This window comes from Rattus norvegicus, chromosome 1 (genome assembly GCF_036323735.1).
Source record: "Rattus norvegicus strain BN/NHsdMcwi chromosome 1, GRCr8, whole genome shotgun sequence".
Lineage (NCBI taxonomy): Eukaryota > Metazoa > Chordata > Mammalia > Rodentia > Muridae > Rattus > Rattus norvegicus.
Window position 1 is genome coordinate 194927074 of NC_086019.1, and position 23381 is coordinate 194950454.

Consider the following 23381-nt stretch of genomic DNA (forward strand, 5'->3'; position numbering starts at 1 on the left):
CTACCCACCACTCTTGAGTGTCACCGTGCGGTACGGGGGGGGGGGGGGGGGGAGTAGCGTGGCAACTTAGGTGGGACCAACACAAACTTTAATTCTCTCATCTTCCAATACAAGATTTATGTGTTCTGTGTTGGCCAAACGTGTGGGCCAGGTACAGGATCTGCCTCCAGAGTCACGGTTGTCCTTTCCGATGATTCTTAGACTCAGCCACTTCCCAGAAGCCACTGAAATCCTCATGTGAGAGTTCAAAGGGAAACATTTTGTTTTGAGACACCTTAATTTGCCCGAGCGCTGGGACTGCAGGCGCAGGCTGGGCGCTTCTGTGTGGTAACCACACATTCCCTGACAACTCGGGGTGAATAAGTACAAACAGTACAAAGCAGGGCAGCCACTGCATTCTCCCGGCGGCCCTCCAGGTACCAACCCCAGATACCCGCGGCGTGCTATGGCCTGCACTCCACGGAAAACAACTTTAAAAAAGAAGCGTTAGGAAGGTTTATGCTGCCATTTCTCTTTGCTTTTTTGCTTTTTCCACTTGAAACTAGGTCTGGGCACTGGGTTTCTGCCAGTCCTGCTGACGCTGCCTTCCCACGGTGGCGTCAAGTTCACAGCCACAGTCCCCAATGCTGGCCACCGGTCTACTGCAGCTGTGGCCGGGTCGATGTGACCGCCCTGCGCGCTGGACGACCTGGGAACTTTCCCAAGCGATCGCGCGCTGCCCGGCAGGTTTCCCTCTGCTAAGTGGTCACTTTGGTTTTAAAGTCTTCAATATCTGAGGAAAAGAACCTAATTGGGAAACTGAGCCAGCTGGAGGGTGGAGTCGCACGCTGCCCCGCCTCGTCCCCGCAGGCAGTCCCCGTTCGGCCCCCCTCCCGGGAGCGGTGCCCGTCCCCCTGGCGCTTCGTCACCGCCGCTAGGCCAATGGGCTTGACCGTACGGCCTCGCGCACTCGCACCCGCTGTCCCCAAGACCCCGGCACACCGTCCGGAGCGCGGATTTTCGGCTGTGGTCCAGCCCGTGGCCGTCGGAGTCGCCATGCAGTTCCTGCGTACCGCGCTCCTGTCTTTGCTACTGCTGCTGCTGGCGGCTCCCTCTTTGGCGTTGCCGTCGGGGATCAGCCGCTCGGCCCCCGCTGCCACTGTCTGTCCGGAGCACTGCGATCCTACCCGCTGCGCCCCGCCACCCACGGACTGCGAGGGTGGCCGCGTCCGCGACGCGTGCGGCTGCTGCGAGGTGTGCGGCGCGCTCGAGGGTGCAGTGTGCGGCCTGCAGGAGGGTCCCTGCGGCGAGGGGCTGCAATGCGTAGTGCCCTTCGGGGTGCCGGCCTCCGCCACAGTACGACGGCGCGCACAGGCCGGTCTGTGCGTGTGTGCCAGCAGCGAGCCGGTGTGCGGCAGCGACGCCAAGACGTACACCAACCTGTGCCAGCTGCGCGCCGCCAGCCGCCGTTCCGAGAAGCTTCGCCAGCCTCCGGTCATCGTCCTGCAGCGCGGCGCCTGCGGCCAAGGTACCCGCCCCGCCCTGCGCTGCACTCCTGGGTGGCTCCCCACCCTCGCCAACTCAGCCGGACCAGTCGGGACCGTTGGGAGGGGATGCAGAGGGGCAGAGAAGCACTGCGGGCTGTTCTAGGCATCCCAGTTAGTTGGGGAGAGAGATGTGACTCGGGGTGGTCGTGTTTCATGGGCTCCCTCGGGCTCTATTTCTTCGCCAAGCATCAGGTCGTTCTGAGAAACACTAAGCAGGTGCTTTGTACGCTTTGGTCCAGTATCCCCTGGCTGTGGTGACCCACCACGGAACTTGGCATGTTGACGCACATGGCCTTGGGACCACAAGAACTCCTGTCTGTCGCCTTCCCTTTCTTCTCCCTCTCGGCTGCTCCCTTTCTTCTTGGAACTATCTAGGCAGTGTTTTTCTTGTAGAACGTCTTCGTGAAAACTTTCACTTTGGGGAGAGGGAACAGCTCTGCTCAATTTAGCAAGTACCGTTTCTCATCTTGCCTCCAAAGCAGAAACTGATTTAGTAACCCGACCTTCTTCCACCACTGATTTCAACTTTCCAAAAAACCCCACACTTGTCCTTTGGTCCTTTTGCTTGAACTCAGTCAGATAGTGGACCTCGAAGTTTGAGATAGAGGGCCCACTAGGGATGAAGAAAAATGCACCCTCTTTCCCCTCCACGTGTGACCTTTCCGTCCCAACAAGAGTTGGAGGTGGTGATGGTAACAGGATGACAGAGCTTGGAGAACCGCCCAGCTCCATGCAGGACCTTCCAGAAAAATGCTTCAGTTAAATCCAGAGATACCCTGTGGAAAAACAGTAAATTCAGACTGGCCACTCCAGCGGTGTGGGGACCAGCCAGCTGGGCTCCAGTGCACTTGGCTTCAGCTACTGGGCTCCTGCCCAAACCTAGCACCTCCCCAGGGGCATGTGGTGGAGAGGATAGGATAGCACAGGAGAGAGGGATGGATCTAGATTTTTCTTTATAGGAATATGATCCCATATGACCACTTTGGATTTGGCAAAACTTTACTCGAATGGTCAGGAAAGTACTCCGGGTGGTGTAGGAAGAGGTGGGCTGATGTTTATATTCTTACTACCAGAGCACAGGGCTGGACCTCAGCCCAGGAAACTCGGCATCATTAGAGAGAAGAAGGTTTTTTTTTTTCCCCCAGAGAGGACTGATCCAGGGGTACCTACTAAGCCCCAGCCCATGCGACAGGTGAGCTGTCCTGTGACTCTATTCGGTGTCACAGCTTCTGCAGGGGGAAGCTTCTGGCCTTGTCGTTGCCTTAGACAAGGTGGAACTGAGAGCTGGAACTTGAACTCAGGCAAGTTCCTTCAGAACAGGCCAGAGCTAGACCTAGATGTGGGAGATGGGCTTCCAGGGGGCCGGACTTACCATCTCACTTTGGGGAGAAGTAAAGAGCTATGCAGCTGCTGAGAAGAGATTGGTGTGACAGGAGTTAGTTAGAAATGGGCAGAAGAAGTGACCCACACTGGTGGCCCACAGTCCCCTGGGGAGGAAGTAGTGTGTCACACGTGCTGACATCCTTGAGTAGTTCTTGAACAGGCGCTGTTTGGAGGAGGGCTGGTGTAGGACAGGCCTAGAGGAGGAGGGCAGAAGGTAGGAGTCTGGGCTACTTTTGTAAGAATCTGAGTGTGTACCGGTGACATTTTAAAGAAACACACGTGGGAAACAAAGTAGCTCTTACTGTTGGTGGCCTAGCTGCACCAGGCCCTGGGTTACTGGCACAAGCAGAGGCTGAATACTTGGCTGGTTGAGTTGCTTTGGGGAGACAGGTCCTTCTTTGGCCATCAGGGCCACCAATGTGGAGACAGCCATAGAATATAGAGCTGGGGGGCAGCCTTCTCCCTTCCTTTTGTAAATATTTGTTGCTCTGTATCGTGTCTGACACAGTGTGTCTGTGGGCCTGATACTTAGGGACTACCAGTTACATGGGTGGATGGATAGAAAGATAGGAGATGCTAGGAGTACATCACGGGCCCTTAGCCTTGCTTCGCCCTGACTCGCCATCTGAGACTGTGTCCTAAGGTATCTCCCGGAGCAGGATGTGGGAGACAGTCAGCTCCTTTGACTCAGTTCCATTCTGGCTCCTGCTTTCAGCAGCTGGTGCTCAGGGCAGCTAGCTCACTTGATGTCACGGTTGAGTAAGAATTGCTTGCTTGCTTGCTCCGGTGCATAGTATAGGTGGGGATGCTGGGAGGATACAGAGGCCTGTTTTGAGAAGCACCCCTGAGTATAACATGAAGGGGAATCGACTGTGAGACACACTGAGGTCAGAGAGGTTCTGAGGCAGGGTCTCAGCAGAAAGCTCAGGAGATAGGTGGGAGTGTGGTGGGAGGGAGGCGATGTCCAAGGCGTTGCTTTGGGAGTCACGATGGCTCTTTGGATGGAGAAAGTGCCATCATTGCATAAAACCCTTGTCTGCAGGTCGGTTAATGGAAACACCAGAGAACATGTCTTGTTTGGAAATAGAGATAAATTTATCAGCGCATCAGGGTTTGGCTGAGACACGTACACGTATACCAGAGGACAAGGACCTGTTACTTATCACTGACCAGGAGAGTACAAGAAGAGAGTGAGAGTGAATGCCCACGAGTTCGAGGCTAGTTTGGGCAACAGATTGAGACCCTGTGTCACGTTTTAAAACAAAAAGGTATAGTCATATAGGGTAGCAGCAACAAAGGTATCATATAATTCATACTTCTGCTTCAGGCGCCTTTTTACAGAACCAGTGCTGTAATTCTCCTGGTACAGCTGACTATCACGCAGCAGCACCTTGAGCCCATGCGTGGATCATGAACCCGTTCGTAGCCTGTGCTGTTGACAGAGCAACGGAGATTATAAACCAGATCCAGCTAAGTAGAGCTAAGAGCCGAAAAACAGTGCCCCAGATGGCCGTGGCTTTGGGATGATGACGAAGGATGACTCTCCAACGGGCATAGGAATTGGGACAGAGTTGCCTTTAGCTACTGGCCCAGGAGAAGCCCAGAGTATAAGGGGTTGTAGAAAAGATGTCTCCCAGCCAGAGTCCTAGACTGTAAATTGTTTTTGGGTAGGAAAGGCCCTTCCGGATCTGGAGACATTTCAAAAGAGTAATCAACATGTGAGGTGCTGCATGTAAAAAGCCAGGGAAAGACTCTGTGGATAGGAGAAACTCAGTCTACCCATCCTTACTCCAGCAAAGCCAGTCCTACCCAAGACATCCCAAACCGACAAGCCCAGAGGTCTCCAAGCCTCATGTGCGGGCAGAGGTGGGCTAGAGGGGACAGCTAGAGGTTTTCAGAAGTTCTCCCTCCTAGCCTCACCCCAGAGCCTCTGAAGGCAGAGGCCACGGAACCACGCCTCTTGGAGGCACGGACTCTTTGTTAAATGGGTTTTATTTAGGTGGCTTCTTTTATGTGAGCCTTGAGCAGGCTGACACTGTGAGCGTTAGTACCTGGTCCTGCTGAACTCAGGAGATTCAAGAGGCAGCACAAAGTCCTCCCCTGAGGAAGCTCACAGTTAACACAGTCGGGGCAAAGACAGTCATTCATATTCCTGGAGACAGTTAGACAGTTTCTCATCTACAGTGCAAGTTTTGCTATTGGTAGTTGGATGCACTTTTTGTCTCTTTAACCAAAAAAAAAAAAAAAAAAAAAAAGAGAGACGAGGGTTGGTAGAAAGCATGAATGGAGTTTCTGCGGTCCTAAACCGTTTCCCTGGCATTTGTAGAGCCTGCCTTACTGGCTGGTGTCTTACTTTTCTTAATGCTCTCTGATGGTCTGCTCAAGTGTTAAATAGTAAGGCTCGATAAAATTAGTAAGTTAACAGGATCGAAAGCCAGGCATTAAGTTTACTTTATCCCATCCCGGGGAGCAATAAATAGATTGTCCCGGAACTTGAGTGAGATTGGTCAGGGACGTCAGGATGGTGAGCTGGCTGGCCAGATGCCTCAGCGCAGCAGGATGAATTCTGAGTCCCTTTGGAGCTGGGTGATCCTGGGCAAATTCTGTGCCTTGGACTCAGACATCAGACTTTCCGTGAGCTTACATTTCTCATGGACAAAGCTCTGGTCCCGGAACCTGTGAGGGAGCAGTCACTCTTGGCAGTGCTTTGAGTACTGACCCCTGGCTCTGGCCTGTGTGGGACCAGACCTGACTGGTGCCAGCCTCCCTGGCCTTCAGGGCCATAGCAGTGAAGGGCCTGGGTCAGTGGTTTTGAGATCCCTTTGTTAGAGCTGCCTGTGAGGAAGGAAACCACCAGTCTGTGAGGAGATTGTGCTCCTGTATCCCGCTCAAAGGCTTGGATGCCCTGGAGAGGCTCCCACTTTAAATTATGATTTGTAAAGCCATGTTTGGCACTGAAGGAATGCCTCCATCTTGACCATAGCCACCCTTACTTCAGCTTTCAGTCAGTTTATGTGTCTTTCTGGGAGTCAGTGGGAGTCACATGCCCACTCCTAAGAACCAATGCCACAGGGTAATTCTTTGCTCCCCTCTGTGACCTTGGACTTTCCCCTCCTGGTCCTTCTGGTTAAGGCCCTACTGAGCTGTGTCTTTTGCTTCGACACTTTCTCTGACACCAGAAAAGAAAAATGCTTGCAACAGAGAAACTGAAGAGGGTAGTAGACATCTTGAATGTTTCCCTAAAAACTCAGAAGCCCCTGGAAAGTTGGTGTGACTCAGACCTGCTAAGTGACAGGTATCTAGAACCACCGGGTTACATTAGCCAGGACAACATGCTTCAGAAACAGACATAAGTGGTAAGGGGGGGGGGAGTTAGAGCGCTGGAAGGGCAGAATACATCCCAAATCCACCCAAACCATTCCTTGAACAGTGTCTGTGTACTCAGGAGTATGGCAGGTATAGGGAATGAGAGGTCAAGTTAACTGACCTTTCTTATTGAGAAGCTTTCGCGATGCCTGACTGTGGGCTAAACTTCTGTCTGAGCTTCCCTTTTTGAATGTGTGACTGGTTTCCTCACGAGTAAAACAATAATGGAAATAAGGTTTTTTTTTTTTTTCTCACCCTGCTCAGAGATATTAGCACGAAGGACATCGTTTCACGAAGTGTTCAGCACCATCTGGTGTATTTCTAGATAGAACTCTGCCCTGTCAGCTGTAGTGGCAACCATTGTCATGACCATCAAAGCTCCAGCGAGGCAGTCAGTTCAGAAGAAAGGTCTAGAATGTCTGTCCTGTGCAACACTTCATGTGGGTGAGTTGGGCGCTTTAGGAAAGGTGCACAGAGGAGTGGAAACGTGGCCTGAGACGGACATGGAGTTTGCTAGTCTGGAAAGGTTCTCTGGGCCAAGGGAGTTAAAGGCTGCTTTTCTATAGCCTCTGACCGTCCAGTCCCAATCATTACCCCAGCATTGAGCTTCTGAAAAGTATGTGGCTTCCTCTGAAGTGGCTGCATGTGTGGCACCCCGGGAGTGTGTGTGTGCATGTGTGAGTGTGCATGCCGAGACCAGCGACATATGTTGAGCATCTCCGTTCATCACGCACCCCCACCTTTTGTTTTGAGACAGGGTCTCTCATTGAACCTAGAGTCCATAGGTTCAGCTAGATTGCCTAGCCAGCGAGCCCCACAGACTCTCCTCAGTGCTGGGATGATAGAGATAAAACACTTACTGGCTTTTCCACATGGGTGCAGGAGATGGAACTGGGACTTCATGCTTGTGCCTCAGTTTACTGACCTGAGCATTTCCCTAGTCCTTAAGACTTTTATACGCACTATCTCATTTACTGGGTTAGAGCTTACAGGAGACGGCAGTTGATAGACACTCTATGTCCTTCTTGAACCTGGCCTGGTTTTGTTTTTATGTTCTGGAAATTCCTCATAGGGAAAAATTTGTCATGTCTTCAGGAAAGAGGGGGAAAAAGAACCCAAACAATTTGGGAGTTTACAAATAGCCTATTATTTTGATTGCTAGGACAGTTTGTTGAGTTAGCATATTTTGTAAATGGTTCTGTATAGCATTGGTTGACAGCAACTGCTCCCTAGCCATGGGACAGTCACATCTGTGCACTGAATTCTCGGAGGGCTGGTAGTCGTGGTTGGAATTTTTGATAATTTCCAAATTTGAATAACCCATGTCTTCATGAGTCAGAGCCTTGTGCAATAATTTAGACTTCAGGAACGTCTTCTTCCCTGGGTTGTGCAATGAGCTCTCTAGAAGGAGATGCTAGGCTGCCTGTGCAGTGAGCATGTTTGTCTCAGTGTGGATGAGATGTAGAATTCCCTTCCACAGTCTTGGGCAAGATGTTACCCGATCATCCAACACTTGGGGCATCTCACGCCCTGTGACTAAGATGAGTTTTCTATTTGGTACCCATACTCAAAGTAGGAGTCATCAGTCAGTAATTACTCTGTAGACAGATGGATACAGACTGCTGCCAGTTGGGGTTGCCTCAGTATATGCCGGCCGGCTGGATATGGGAGAGAGAGGGCTCATCCAAAAGTTAACACCTGCTTTTCACAGATACACACACACACACACACACACACACACACACACACACACACACAGACACACAGATACAGACATACACAGAGACATACACAGACATACACAGACACACACACAGACACACACACAGAGAGACATACACAGACACACACACAGAGACATACACAGACATACACAGACACACACAGAGACATACACAGACACACACACACAGACATACACAAACATACACAGACACACACACAGACATACACAAACATACACAGACACACACACACAGACACACAGACACAGACACACAGACACACACACAGATATACACACACAGACACACACACAGACACACACAGACATACACACACACACACACACACACACACACACACACACACACACACACACACAGAGTGAGCCACCTGGAGGTGGAATATTATATTCTTGGGTCAGGATGAGGGAAATGTCACCAAATCACAGTGATCTAAAGAGTGACCACTACTGTTCTAATTGGGCGACAGGCCTTGTCTTGTTCCTTTGTGGATATGGGAAGGTAGTGGCATTAACCCTGCTGCCTAGCTATAGAAACAGAAGAGGTTCCAAGAGGTTTTATCTACCTAGGGCCACCCACTAAGGAGAGAGCTAGGATTTGAACTTGGCTCCGCCTCACTATCAGACTGGGGGGCTTCCTTAACTCAGGTTGTTTAAAAGCATGCTGATTAATCTTCAGACATTTGGAGTCTTTTTCAACATCTTCCCTTTTATAAGACTTTCGGGTTTAGTTCTATAGTGGTCTTAGAACACCTTTGGGGATTTCTGATCTTTTGAATTCATTGGAGTGTGTTTTCTGGCCTTGAATGTGGTCAGTCTTGGGAACAGCTCCATATGGGCTGGAGAAGAGCATGTGTTTGGCTGTTGTTGACTGGAATCTTCTAGATATCAGTTAGATGGTGCAGGCTGGTGGTGCTGTTTAACTAGACACTGCTTTTGCACCTGTGTTGGCAGGGTGTGAAGGAAGGATGCTAAAGCAACCTTGGCTACAGTCTGTCTTCTGGGACTCCATTTTAGGGAACTGGACCTCCTCAGCCCCACCCCCACCCCGCATGAGTCACTGACTCCCTGTGCTCTGTTTCCTGATTGTGTTGCTTAAGGATAATGGTACTGGGAACACCAGCAGGGGATTTTTTTTTTTTTTTTTTTTTGGTTCTTTTTTTCCGGAGCTGGGGACCGAACCCAGGGCCTGCCTTGCGCTTCCTAGGTAAGCGCTCTACCACTGAGCTAAATCCCCAGCCCCACCAGCAGGGGATTTTAAGGTCAGGTAAACTAATGGGATAGTGAATGAGCTTTGTCAACCGGGAATAGGAATGATTGACCGATACCTGGACTGCTAGACAGTAGGTCCACACTCTTCCAGATCTCGTGCTAGCAAAACAAACAAAAAACAAAACAAAACAAAACTGACCAGGCAACCAACCAATCCCCCCCCCCAAAAAAAACCCCAAAACACCATGACTGATCCAGAAAAGATAGAAAAGTAGGGTGGATCTTACTGGGTCACTTCTGTCCATGGTCACGGTCAAAGAATCCCTGAGACTGGGTACTTTACAAAGAAGCTTATTTTGCTCACTTTTCTGGAGGTGCAGGCATATGCTTGACTCTGGTAGAGATGTCATGGTGGGTGGCACCATGGGAGTGTGAACTGGAGAGGTTGTGAGACAATGTGGAAGTCAGAAAGAGACCTACAGAGGCCAGGCTTGTTCTGTGGAAACCACCCTCTCGTAAGAACTAACCAAGGACCCAGGAGAACTGCCTTATTTCCCGCTAAAGGCCAGACCCTCCAGTTATCCAGTTGCTTCCTTATAAGGCCCTGTCTCCAAACGTTCCACATCACCCCCTAACGGCACCACATGGGGACACATTCTAACCACAGAAGCTCAACATTGCCACCATGGAATCTGCTGTACTTTCCACTACACATCTGTAGCCACACGAGCTCCTTGATTTTGTCTTTCCTTGGTGTTTGTGGATCAAGACACTGCCCTGTGGAGACACCAGAGGTTGGTCAAAGCCACCAACTAATTGTAGGGAAGACAGCATCTCAGTACCTGAAGCCGAAAGGTGCTGCCGGCCTCACAGCCCAGTTCCTCACACTGTAGGTGGGAAAGCTGAGGCACCCGAAGGGAACTTGGTTCTCACAAGCTGTGTTATTAGACTTGTTGGAGTCAGAGCCTGGGCCCTGTCAGCCCTAATAAACTACATTCACGTGCATGTCCTCAACAGGTCAATAAAAGACACAATTAATAGTGAGAAGCAGAAATGAGATATTCAATGTGACCACATTGGGAAGGAAGACAGAATAGTCCCAAGTTTATCTGTGGGAATTCTGACATGAAGTTTAGATTTAAACAGAGGGTATGTGGCTTAAGCAGTCCAGGTCATGGTGTGGTCCCACCCATCACTGACCCATCATTGTCTCCGCTCCAGTCTCACTGGAAAGATGCTCTGATATGTCAGGATTGTGTGAAATGTCTTTCCTAAAGACTAGCTCCTCCTCTGGCTAGCAACAGGCGTCACCCTTTTTTATCTCTCAGCATGAGATTCCTGGGGAAATTCCAACTCCTTGGGGACCATTGTTTCAATAGAATGATAGCCAAAGGTGTGTGGGGTGGGGTGGGGTGTGTGTGTGTGTGTGTGTGTGTGTGTGTGTGTGTGTGTGTGTGTGTGTTCCAGGAGAGTCTCTTTAGACTATCTTCATATCTGAGGCTGGAGGGATGCTCAGTCGTATGAACTGTTTTTGCAGAGGACCCAAGTTGGGTTCCCAATATGTTGGGTAATTCACAACTGCCCATAACTCCAGTATGGGTAATCCAGTACCCTCCTCTGGCCCTCACATGCACAAACCCCATGCGTGGGCAAACAAGTAAGAATAAAAATAAAGTCTTTTTAAAAGCACGTATAAATGTGCAGCTTGGTGGTGGGGGCCGACTCTATGAACCCATCTTGGCAGCCTCCTTCTCCTGGAGCAGTTAGGTGTTTGGAGGAGGCTGGGGTCCACATGGGAGATTTTTCCCATGAGGCCCGAGAAACAGTAGGTGTTTTCACTCAGTCTCACTTTTCAAAGTGTCATTGAAGAGATTTTTTTTTTTCCTACTTGTAAAGATGACTACATGGTAGCCCGTGTGGTAACTGGCTTTTCCCTGCAAGCGTTTTGAGGCTCTGGAACACTAATTGCAGTGCACTTGCCTCAGGGAAAAATCTGCGCAAATATTATTGCGAATGATTCAGTGCCGAGGAGCCTTGGCGCCTTAACCTATCTACGGTTTGAACTTTGTCAGGATGAGCCTGTTTTCTTCTCTTCAGACAGGCTTGGTTTCTTTCTTCTGTGTTATTTAGCCACTCCCTCTATATGTCTGATGATCTAAAACTGTACTCTATCAGTTTTTAGAAACCCGAAGCATAATCACGTCAAAAATACACAAGGAAAGAGAGTCACGTTCCTACAGTCTCAAGCCTCACCTCAGGGGGCCGTGGTTGTTAGCACTTCAAGGACAGACACTTTATGTTCATAGGTGTTTTGGTGTGTTGAACTCTTTTAGGATAGACAGTACCAAGTACAGTAGCTGGAGAGAAGTGGACCGGTTTGCTGTAACCCTTGGTATTTATTGTCAAACTCTGTCCCCAAAGGGTTGCTGAAGTCCTTTGTCATCAGTGATGGAGATTTTAAAAGTGTTTGTTGGGAGAGAGTGTGAATGTATGAGTCTGGGGCACGTGTGTGCATACCTATTTGTGGTGGTCCCGAATCCAGGGGTCAGTCTCGGGTGTCTCTTTTATTTAAAGCTTTATTTAGGTATTTTATGTGTATGAGTGCTCTGACTTCATGTACAGACAGCACACCAGAAGAGGGCATCAGATCCCATTGTAGATGGTTGTGAGCCACCATGTGGTTGCTGGGAATTGAACTCTGGACCTCTGGAAGAGCAACCCAGTGCTCTTAACCACTGAGTCATCTTTCTAGCCCCTTGGGTGTTTTTCCTGGGTTCTGTCTTGGTATTTTTTGAGACCTGGGTCTCCTTGGCCTGGAGCTTACCGTGTAGACTACACTGGTTGGTTAGTTAGCCCCAGGGGTCTTCTGTCTGAGCCTCCTGGGTGCTGGGATAACAGGCATCTGTCCCAGCCTTCTTGTGGGTTCTTGGGCTTGAACTCAGATCCTCAGTGTTTGTGTGGCAAGCACTGTACTGACCGAGCTATCTTCCCATCCCAGCTGTGGAAGGTCAGCCTCCCATGTTGCTGAAAGGCTACAAGAAATTCTTTCGAAGGAAATCCTTCATGATAAATGGCAGATGTGGGTCCCAAGCCAGCAGAACCATTCAGATGTAGATTTTCCTGTTTGTTGCCTGTCTTGTCTCCGTTCACTACGGGTAAAGGGAAGCAGTGTTTGGGGTGGAATGAGCACTTCCAGAGATTGGAATTATCTGGGTTAGTGAGTTGTGATCATAGCTAATCTAGGCTGAAAAGGGGCTTGTGACTGCCATGTCAGCCTTCTGGTTGGTCACTTGTGGTTTGGTGATGTGTTTTTGAGGGGCCTGGGTCAAGTGAAGGGATTTGAAGGTCCAAAGACATTCACCCAGTATATGACAAAGAATGCAAATGTCCGGGTGTCTAGTCATGGCTCACTAAATGGAACCTTCTAGATGCTAGCTCTTTCCAAGGATGTGGATTGAGGCCAGACTGTTTCTGTTTTGAAAAGTGAAGAATGTGTTTATTCAGATGTTTTGGACACATGTAAGGGAATATGAGCTACATAAATTTGATTTTCTAGTCTGATAGTTCCGTTCAAAAAGAAAATAAAAACATGACATTATTGTTATTAACTTTGATTTTAATGACAACATATTCAAGATATAATTCACATACAGGTTTTTATATGTCCTTGGAGCTGTGGACTTATCACCTGTAGTTCCAGAACATTCCCACCAGCTCTAAAATAAACACAGCACTCACTAGCAGACACCCCATATTTCCCTTTCCCTGGCTCTAGCCAGCCACCAGCCTACTTTCTATCCCAGAGAATTTGCCTTTTCAAGACATTTTCTACAAGTGGGGTCCTATAACGTGGTCTGTTGCGACTGGCCTCTGTCAGATGGTATCATGTTATCATTTTCATAACTGAAAAAAAAATCTTCTCATTGTGTGGCTATGGGAAGACAACTCTCCCTGCTGAGGACACATAATCCCAGTCTTGAAAGTCACTTTGAAAGTCTAAAATACTCAGGCAGTATTAATGTATTAGTGGTTATGAAGCCGGAATGAAATATTCCATAAGACTGAGAATCCCACGTTGAAAAGATCAGGAAGTGTACTTTTCAGATTTATTAGAACACACAGCTTTTTTTGTAATTATAGAAAGGATGTCGGAAATGGGCTTGCCTCTCATCTGACAGGCCAGAGGCCTAGAAAGAGGAAGGGCCTTGTTTCTGGACCCAGCCCCCGAGCCCCTTTAGCAGCTTGCTTGAGGCATCATTTCCTTCTGGGGTACGTCTCAGGTTTGTAAGCCCCCCCCCCCCCCCCCTTGCTGTCTGGCTTTCCATATAGAAACGGCAGTACACTGGCAAGTAAGAGGGCATTGGTGCTTCTCCGGGCTGAGCCTCAGCTCTCCTGCCTCTAGAGAAACAGCCTCTTGGCCCCACCTCCCTCCCAGCCCTGCCCTGGAGGTTGGAGTTTCAGGGGCTGAACACCCAGGCAGCCTCAGACAAAACAACCAGAGGAATCAAGAGCAGGAAGAGAACTCAATTGAGAAATCTGTGAAGGTCAGTGCTGGAGCCAGACGGACGCTTCCCAGAGCGAGTGGATGGAGATGGTATTGACTGAGATCCCCAGCATTCACCACCCGCACGCGAAGAAGGTTACTATCATTTTCTTTGTTCTCATCCTTGAGACAGAAGTAACTTTTTAAAAATGAAAGCATCATTTAACGTAGACACATGCTTTTCCAAAGGCACCTTTCCCAGGAAAGCCAAAACTACAGAATTAGGTCGAGCTTGTGAGTCACAACACAGTTAGGGGCTGTGGGCCAACTGGCCAGATGCCCCCAGCTGGGTCCTGAGGGAGACAGCCTTAGACTTGTTTGGGTGACCCAACCCCCTTCCCTTTACCTGCTGTGAGTGAGTGTCTGGGTACCTGGACTGCAGCCTTACCCTAGCCCCTGCAAGCAGTCTCTTGCACCATCCTCAGCCCTCACAGCCTGAGGTCTGGCACAGGGCAAGCTTTTCCCACGTGGAGCCGTCTGGGAGACTGTACCGGAAAGAGGGGCTGCCAGTGCTTGGAAGTGCCAGTGTGGGCTGGGAACCAAGGCTAAGGTCCCTGGCTCCACCTCCTCTTCCTTCTCTATTCATTAGGAAGAAAGAAAGAGGTCACAGGAAACTCAGGAATTTTATGCAAAAGATAGGGGCAGAGTCAGTCTCTCTCTCTCTCTCTCTCTCTCTCTCTCTCTCTCTCTCTCTCTCTCCCTTTCTCCCCCTCCCTCCCTCCTTCCCTCCCTCCCTCCCTTCCTTTCCTTCTCTCTCTCTCTCTCTCTCTCTCTCTCTCTCTCTCTCTCTCTTTCTTTCTTTCTTTCTTTGGCAGGGTCTCAAGTATCCAGGTTGTCCTTGAACTCACAAATCTACTCATGGTTGGCCTTGAATTTTTGATCTCCTGCACCTACTTCCTGAGTGCTAGGATTACAGTGTGTGCATTGGGGATTAAACCCAGGACTTTGTGCATACTAGATTGTAGAGAGAATATCTTGTGTACTGTATGGATGCATCACCTGTCAATTAAAAAGCCTCTGGCCTATGGCTTAGGCAGGAAATAGAGGGGGGAGATTGGCCGGGAAGGTGTGAGGAGATTGATGCATGGTCCCTGAGCACAGGTGTAGGTTAGAATAAATGGTTATTTTCAGTTATGATCCAGTCAGAGGAGAGCCTAGCTATATAACCAAGGTATTTGCAAATATATTTTGGGTCTGAGTCTTACTTCTGGGAGCATGGGGCTGGGAGGAAGGACCAGGACTAACTTCAACATTACACACTCAGTCAATGCAGCCACGTCCCTAGTGCCCTCCTCTAAAATTTTTGATGGTAGGAAAGAAAAATCTGAGTCAGACATTGCAGAAATTTGTTACCCTAGTCAAGAAGAATCCCACAGGTTCAGCCTGGACTACATAGACGACCCCCCCCCCCCACATAATGGAAAAAGAAGGTGGTGCAGTGGACAAAATAGTCCTTGCATAAACGTCACACCCGATCCTCGAGGAGCGTGCTTCTTTTCTGTTCCCTTCTTGTGCCGATGATGGCACAGGGTTTCGTTTTTTCAGGTTAACCTTGGACCTCCGCTGGCTGTCCTGCCCGGGCCCTCTCTTCTTGCTTGTATCCCGTGCTCAGCAGCCTGGAATGTACAGTCGCAGCACCACTCAGAAAAGGGGTTCTGGCTTCCTGGAATGTTCAAGGTCTTCCTTTTGTTTCTGCTGCCTTCCCACCTCAGACCCAGCAGCTGGCTGGTGCCAACTCTGGAATTTAAGAGAGTGGGACACAGAACACAGCCATTTCGACTTGAATGGGCTCATGGGCCTGGTGAGACATCGTTGCTGTGATTACTGGGTTATATTTTCTTATTTTTCTTTCCTTCAGGCACAGGAGGTCTATCTCCTACCCACTTTATACCTCATCAGCCCTACAGATTTCTCTGATCCTCAGAGAAAGCGGTCCAAGGTCACTGGCAGAGGCGGAGCCCTGCGAGCTTCCCTTACCCCCACGCCTCTCTCCTTGGAACTTTCCAACCCTCCTCCCCACTCTGCTCATCTGGACTTTGGCCCTTGGTCTCCCAGGTCATTCCCAAATTCAGTAAGAACTCTCATAAAGGGAGCTTTTCCTTGGGGACAAATCGTCTGTCCCCCTCCATGATGGTGCAGCACACCCCTCCCTATCTGTTCCTCTCTCTGGCTTTGTAGCACACACCTCTCCCCAGACACAGGTTCTAGTCCTGTCTCGACATGCCACCCATACCTGCTTCGGTCTCAGCTGCTTGTATTCTACCCTGACAGGGAAAGTCCCAAGGTTCGTGAGCCATGAAGGATTTCCTAGCCATGGAAGGATAGCCCAGGTGTTTGCTTCTTCCTTCTAGGGATTGGCTGCTTGGTGTGCTTGGTGCTAGTTGATTTGATAACACAGATTGCTCCTTCTCTCTGCTCTGTAAGAACTCACTTACTACACCCCTGGCAGAGAAGTGTGGGGATGAGTAAAGTGCTTGCCAGAGAAGCCTAAAGACTGAGCTGACTCTCAGAACCTACGTCAAAAGCCAAGCAGGGCGGCATATGCTTGCAATCCCAACACTGGGGAGGGAGGCAGGGTAGGCCAGCCAACCTAGCAAAATTGGCAAGCACCAGGTCCCAGTGACTCCGCCTCAAAAATACAATGTAATGACTGTTCTGAAGGATACTATTCGTGGTTTATCTCTAGTGGCTGAGCACACAGGCACATGTGAGGGGAGGGAGCAGGCAGTGCATGTATGGGGACTCGCCTTGAGTTGGGAGTCTGGGGCCTTGGCTGAAGTTGTACTCCAGCCCCAGGAGCCCTGTTCTGCCCTGTCTAGCACAGATGGTACGCTGTGAACGGAGCAGACAGGAGCACTTGCAGACAGGCACCTTGAGTGGGGTGCGTTTTTCTCCTAGTCCTGCATTGACTTAGTAGCTCTTTGTAGTTCCTTGTCATTAGGTCATGCTTTGGACTGATCACACTATCAAATATAACACATGGCTCTTGGGCAGCTGAAAGATGAAGAGGACACACCCAGTGTGTACCTTCCACTTGGCTGTGGGAGGGTGCAGGTGACAGCTGGGGACTGTGTCCTACCCCTTCACACCTTTCCCAAAGATCTCCTCACCCACAGGGTGCTTGCTATGTTTGCCTGTGTTGTTTATTTTCCCTCAGACTCCTGGGAAGGACTTCCAGCTTACAACAGCCAGGGCTTCAGATGGTAATTATTTAGATAACAGCTTCTCTTTGACCTCAGGTGGTCAAGGTGCCTTCCCGTAGGAATGCACACGTTTACCACTGGCTTCCTCTCCAACTTCTGTGCAAGGCATTCTGGCTCCTTTGAAAGGACTTGGGTTACTTGGCCAGGTCTACATGGCAGAAGGAAGCCATTCTGAACTTGAAGTGTCTGGGAGGAAGATGCTTTCCCTTCATGGGCCTGTCCAGCCCCTTCCGTCCCCCTTGCCTTCCTGCTGAGCAGGCCTTGGTATGGTCCCTGTGTGTTTTTATCTTCCTTCCTAACCCTCCTTTCCTTGAGTCCTGGTTTCTGGCAAAACTGACCTATGCTTGTATTTTTTAGTTTTTCAGATATGAATTCAGGTGTGACTGGCTGTGCTAGGCTTTGGAGTTGAAGAAATTAGGGGGAAGACCACTACTGATTTTAGAGCTGAGAGGGACCATCGAGGCCACCCAGTAGAACTCTCTCACTGGGAAGCAGAGGACCCAGTCTGAGGGTCCTGCCTGTGGTCGTATAGCTTGCCTCTGCCTTTGTGCACTGTCCTGACATTGAAAATCACCAAGGACAAGGAAGGCTTCTCAGCTCCCAGCAGATGGATGCGGTGTGAGCTTTGTGTGAGATGGTCCGTGGGCTCCTGGCTTCCACCTTTAGGAACTCTAGCATGACTTTAAAATCCGAAGAACTTGGTGAGTTGGCAGACTGACTCCTTCCAGCATGGGCCCGTCTAGTTCCACAGGGTCCCGTAACTATAGTCAGAGGGTTCTACCTGCTTTAATGCTCTGGGGTGACCGCCTTGACATTTGTAATCCTTGGAACAAAAGCTTCATTTTCATTTTGCCCTGGGCCCTGCAGATGATGAAGCCAGTGTTGAATGTGGGTCACTACACTAAATGCCAAGCATTTGATCAATTTGTACTTGCAACTGATTTGAATTTGGGGAACAGGCCGTTCCCCGGGGAATAAAGAAGGATTCATTTCTTTTTCCCTCGAATACACTGTGTCCTGTTTTCCAAATTCTCTGTACATATCAACTCTGCAGATAAATTAGATGGCGGCATTGTTCTTGCTGGAAGTGAAGGCTGGACCATTGAGCTTGCATCCTGCCCCCCTCAACCCCACCCATCTTTCAGTCCAGAAGTGTGGTTCAGGATCCCACTGTGGTATGGGATGTAGGGAGCTGAAAGCTGAGGCTGAGGAGGGAGGCTGCAGAGGGCAGAGATGAAGCTGGGAGTCTCTGCACAGCCCAGCTTCCCGCTGTGCTACTCACCGGCTCTGAGCTTTTTAGGGGGAGGCAGGGAGCAAGCAGGTATGAAACCTCCTGTAGCCCAAGCTGGCCTCAGACTTGATAGGCAGTCAAGGATGACCTTGGATTTCAGATCCTCCTTATCTCCTGAGCACTGGGATTACAGGTGCGGTTCCCGTGCCTGGATTACTGTGTGGTACCCACAGGGCTTCATCCATGCACGCTAGGCCAAAACTCTTTTATCTCTAGTCCAGTTCTGGGTCTTTGAGCCACACACTTTCCTGCTGTATAGATTCAAGTATTAGGGTCACCCTGAAGGCTTTGAAGAAAAACTAGAGGAAACATCTGTGTCTAGCATTGTGCTTAAGCACAAAGTCTTATTGGCTGGTATTGCCTAGTATTTTACCGCCAATATTGAAGGCCGACTGGGGTCTGACTGACTAGCTGTTGGGAAGAATAAAGCATTCCAGGCAGGAAGCAAAATGGTCGTGAGTACACAGAGAGGGCTGGAGTGGAGCCCCATCTTTTTTAGGAACTGAGAGGGAGGAGCCTAAAGTTCTCAGAAGCACAGGATGAGCCCCATAGGGTTGTTGCGAGGCAATGGCCACAGAGTTGGGCTAAGCAAGAGCTCGGAAATGGTAGCAGGGACTTCGGGCTGAGGCGCTCTCTGTGCAGTCCGTCACTTGGGATAGCTGCCATGTGGGAGAAGGACAGAGTCTGTGGCAGAAGGACAGAGCCTGTGGCATCTGTTAGTGTTTTTATCACTGTGACAAAACACTGGATATGAGGGGTTGGGGATTTAGCTCAGTGGTAGAGTGCTTGCCTAGCAAGCGCAAGGCCCTGGGTTCGGTCCCCAGCTCCGGAAAAAACAAACAAACAAACAAACAAACAAACAAAAAAAAAACCACTGGATATGAATAACTTAAGCGAGGAGAGTGGCTTTTGTTCTATTTTGTTTTTCTAGACAGGGTTTTTAGGAGTCTCAAGCTAGTATTGGTCTCAGTATTGTAGCCAAGGATGACTTGAGTTTCTGGTCCTGCCTCTGCGGGATGCTGTGATTACCAGCTACGCTATACCCAGTAACTCTGCCAGCTGAGTTACGTCCCTCCTGGCCAAGGGAGGGAAGATTTGTGATTCCATTTCAGTGGGCTTGTGAGGCACATGCAGGTACTGGTGGCAGAGGGGTCTGCTCATCTCATGTCTGCTAAGGAGGGGATGGGTGGAAGGGCATGGAGGGAGGGGGAAGGAAAGATCTGGAGACCAGACACCCTTTTAAAAGACACACCCCAGCAATTTCCTCTCAGCCAGGACCTATCTGCTACCACCTAGTGATGTCATCGTGTGATTATGTCATCAGTGGATTGGCCCATTGGTGAGGCCAGAGTCTTCAGTGTTCGGATCCACCAACACTGATGAGATCAAGGCTTCAACACAAAAGCCTATGGGAGGATACATCATGTCCAGCCCTGTAGCTTGTCTTTGCTACTTTGTGGATTCTTCTTTTTCCTACCCTAACATCCCCTCCCCACACCCTGTCTCACCCCTCTCACTAGGTAGGAGAAAAGGAAGGATAGAGGGGAGAGAGATAAAGATTCTTGGATTTAATTTCTTCTTTGCGCATGATTATTAACACACCCCTAACAACCCCCCTTTCAACAGCCGTCAACCACCAACCCTGCCTATTGAGGCTCTAGCATTTATAGTCCCTCTGAAAAGTTCCCAGAATTCCAAACGTCACACAATTGCAGAAACTCTGCAGCTGGCAAAACCACGCCTCTACTAGAGCACGAGGCAAGTCATAGCCACTGCTGCGGATGATCAGAAGCAGCCCCATATCCCTGCACCTGGAGTTAACTTGAAAACATAGTCTTCCGATGTTTCTGTGTTTTAAAAATGAAACAAAATCCCAGAATTATTACTACACAGCCCATAACACTGAAGCAACTGCATCCGATGAACTGTTTTACCTCTGTAAGTTTTCCACGTGCTGATGCCTTGTTACAGCTCTTGTCAGAGACATGGGCCCTGTTGGGCTGACTTTCGCTATACACCGTCTGCTCTGCATCTTTCGCACTGGTGTAGGGATTCAGTAGCATCCGAGGTCCCTAACTGCCTTGGCTTCTGATAGTCTTAGCACATCCTCTCCTTCCTTCCAGGAGACAGTTGTATCACAGCAAAGTTTTCATGACATTCCCAGGCCAAAAGAACACCGAAGAGTTCCAATTGCCAAGAGTGTTATCCTAACAACTTATTTGTGTCCTTACGACATAGTAGTCATCAGGGAAAAAACAATTACCTTTCACTTCACCTTACCACTGTTGCCACTGAATGGAACACACACACACACACACACACACACACACACACACACACACACCCCTCTTTGGTGGCTTTCCTGGTTAGCTTTCATATACAGGAAGGACCCAGATTACCTGAGAGAGTCTCACTTGGGGGATTACTAGTCAGACTGGTTAATGGGGCATTTTCTTAATTGCTAATTGGTAAGAATGTCCCATCCACTGTGGGCAATACCATTCCTAGGCAAGGGGTCCTGGACAGTGTAAGGAAACTAGGGAGAGCATGCCAGAAACCAGTGTCCTTCCATCGTTTTTTTGCTTGATTCCCGCCCTGATTTCCCTGAATGATGGACTGGAAATCTAAGACAGAATAAACCATTTCCTCCTCAAGTTGCTTTTGGCCGCGCTATTTATCACAGCAAAAGGAAAACAGATAAGACTAGTGACCTTTGACCTTTCCAGTACTACAGACAAATTCAGTACAACTTCCACCATTTCCAGTGTTGAGTAATTTTTCTGTGGTCCGGTTCTTTTATCAAAGCAACTGTCAGCAGCCTCACCTTGTGGAGATAGGGGGGTCATCCAAAGAATGTGGTGACACAAAAGTTTTGAGACTGTCATCCCTTTTCTCTCACTTCCACATATATATGTATGAAAGACACCTTGCCCCTCACTTAAGGAAGGTAAGCATTTACAGACAGATTTGGGCATCTGCTAAGGACCTGGAAACCGTCAGGTTGTTGAACCAGAGATCTTTCCAGTAAGCATTCTGTATAAGGGGAGCTGTGTGTTTCTCTCTTTGTTCCTAAAAGGTAGTTGTTGAAAATGCTTAATTTAAAAAGGAAAGGAAAGAAACAAATGGTGGTTTAGATGGTGCACACCTTTAATCGCGGCACTCAGAAGACAGAGGCAAACGTATCTCTGTGAGTTCAAGGTCAGCCTGGTCTACATAGTGAGTTTCGGGACAGCCATGGCTATGCAGAGAGATCTTGTCTGAAAAAAAAAATAATAATAAAGAAATAAAAGAAAGTGATTAATGATACCGTCTGTGAACCCCCAGAGATGATGAGTTCTAAGGGTTTGACATTTATGAAGTGGTGTGCCTATTAGTTTATAACAGACAAAGGCGGGTCATTTGCCTTTTGGGATTGAAGTCTGGCAGCCATTAGCTCATAAAACGATAAGAAATAGTTGGCTGTGCTTAATGGGCCATTTGTGGTGTTAAAATCAGTAATACTAAATATTTATTAGCCAAGCGGAAAGATTTATCTCTGTAAATTGCTGTGACTCATCTTTCCGCGGGCCGATTCTGGTTATTTAGATTAATTTTTGTTTAAAAATGAAGTCCTGTTGTAGGTCCTTCAGTGCTTCCTGTGTGAGACTCGCATGTATGGTACCAGTCTTTAATGTCGACATACATTTTAGAAGTAGGCTTTCTACTAAAACTCCTGAGGTTTTCTGTGGAAGTGTGTTTTAATCTACACATCCACTGGGGGAAATTGAAAACTTAGCAGCGCTGAGCCTCGAAACTGCAAGTCTGGTATTTTTCTGCATTTATTTAGGTCTAGTTTAACTTGTTTGGACACTTGTTCTGGAGCATTCGAGGGGCAGTTCTTACACAACCTTGTTAATGTTTTCCCCAGGTATTTTTTTAATACTTTTGATGTCGTTATGATATTTGTAAGTTTTTTTTGCTGTCATTGTTCATTGATAAACATACAAAGTCTAATGCATTCTGCGTATTGACCTGCTTTCCTACGGCACCACTAAACTCATGTATCCGGGTATTTTATTTTTATATTCCCTAAGAGTTTTCTAGAAGGACCATCAGTTCATATCAAAGCAATGTTTATGTTTTTCTTTCCAATCCCCATGTCTCTAGTTTTCCTCTCCTGCCTCATTGTATGTGGGCCACTACTATAGGGCAGCCAGTTCCAGCTTTGTGCTCTGTTTAGCCATGGGACAATTAGGAAGGGCCAGCCTCAGCCCCACAGACTTCCTTCTCCCCCAGCTAAGGGAGCAGACGGAATGGGGAGTGGGGGATGGGGTCCTGCTCCTTAGGGTGTGGCGGGCTTGCCTTCGGGTGGGTCTCTCCGTAGAGTGCCCGTCTGGGTTGCAGTGTGGTTAGATCGGTGCTGACTCAACCTCTGGCTTCTTCTGCAAAGCCGTGGGGTGACTGTGAGCTGGTTCAGGTTGTGATCAGAAAAATGAGCCTCTTCTCCTAGACTCTACCCATCAGCCAATGCAGGAGTGGCCATAGCGATGCTGTTGGAAGCTTCAGAACCCACTTGAGTTTGCATAGCTTGGACCTCTGCCTCCCTCCTCTCCCTGTTGTTTCATTGATGTCGGAAGTGCTCACATCTGCCCAGCCATCTCATTCTTACTATACTCTGTGGCTTCATCGGGCGCTTCCTGGGGGTGAGTGCTACATTCTCATTCTGTGAAGCAAGCGCCCGAGCTTTGTGCCTTTATCCTCACATTCTTTTCTGACATGGGATTAGGAGTAGAGGAGTAGGGTCTGGGGTATGACTGAGGTCACACAGTAGTAGGTGCGGTGCCCCGAGCCCTCAGTGACCATCAGAGGTCAGAGCTAGTGTTTGGTGTTCTTCCCTTGATGGGGGCTCTAGATGCAGCACCCTCCATCTCTCTGCATTCCCTGGGAGAGCAGGGCTTGGCAGAGCCAGCCTGGCTTCACCTATGGAGTGAGTGTCTCTGTTTGGGCTGACCATTCTATACGGAGGTCAGAAGCAGGGCCACCAGGGACTGCAGACACAAGGAGGCTCTAATAGTCACTCCCTCCAGTTAAATGAAACAGGGATGGGCCCCCAACCATTCTGCCTTTACATCTA

General features: G+C 49.0%; 1 protein-coding gene and 1 long non-coding RNA gene across 2 annotated transcripts in view; both read left to right on the forward strand.

Annotated features, from left to right (window-relative positions):
* The first annotated feature begins 995 nt into the window (after nucleotides 1-995).
* Nucleotides 996-23381, forward strand: part of Htra1 (HtrA serine peptidase 1) — a 49551-nt gene continuing 27165 nt past the window's right edge. Inside the window, exon 1 of the mRNA NM_031721.1 lies at nucleotides 996-1507. Within this exon, the coding sequence (NP_113909.1) occupies nucleotides 1036-1507 (472 nt within the window). The 5' untranslated portion in view covers nucleotides 996-1035. The remainder of the gene's footprint in view (nucleotides 1508-23381) is intronic.
* On the forward strand, nucleotides 1514-22740 carry LOC134485181 (uncharacterized). Its single transcript, XR_010063168.1, has 2 exons — nucleotides 1514-13870; nucleotides 15320-22740. It is a non-coding gene; the product is annotated as an uncharacterized LOC134485181 (long non-coding RNA).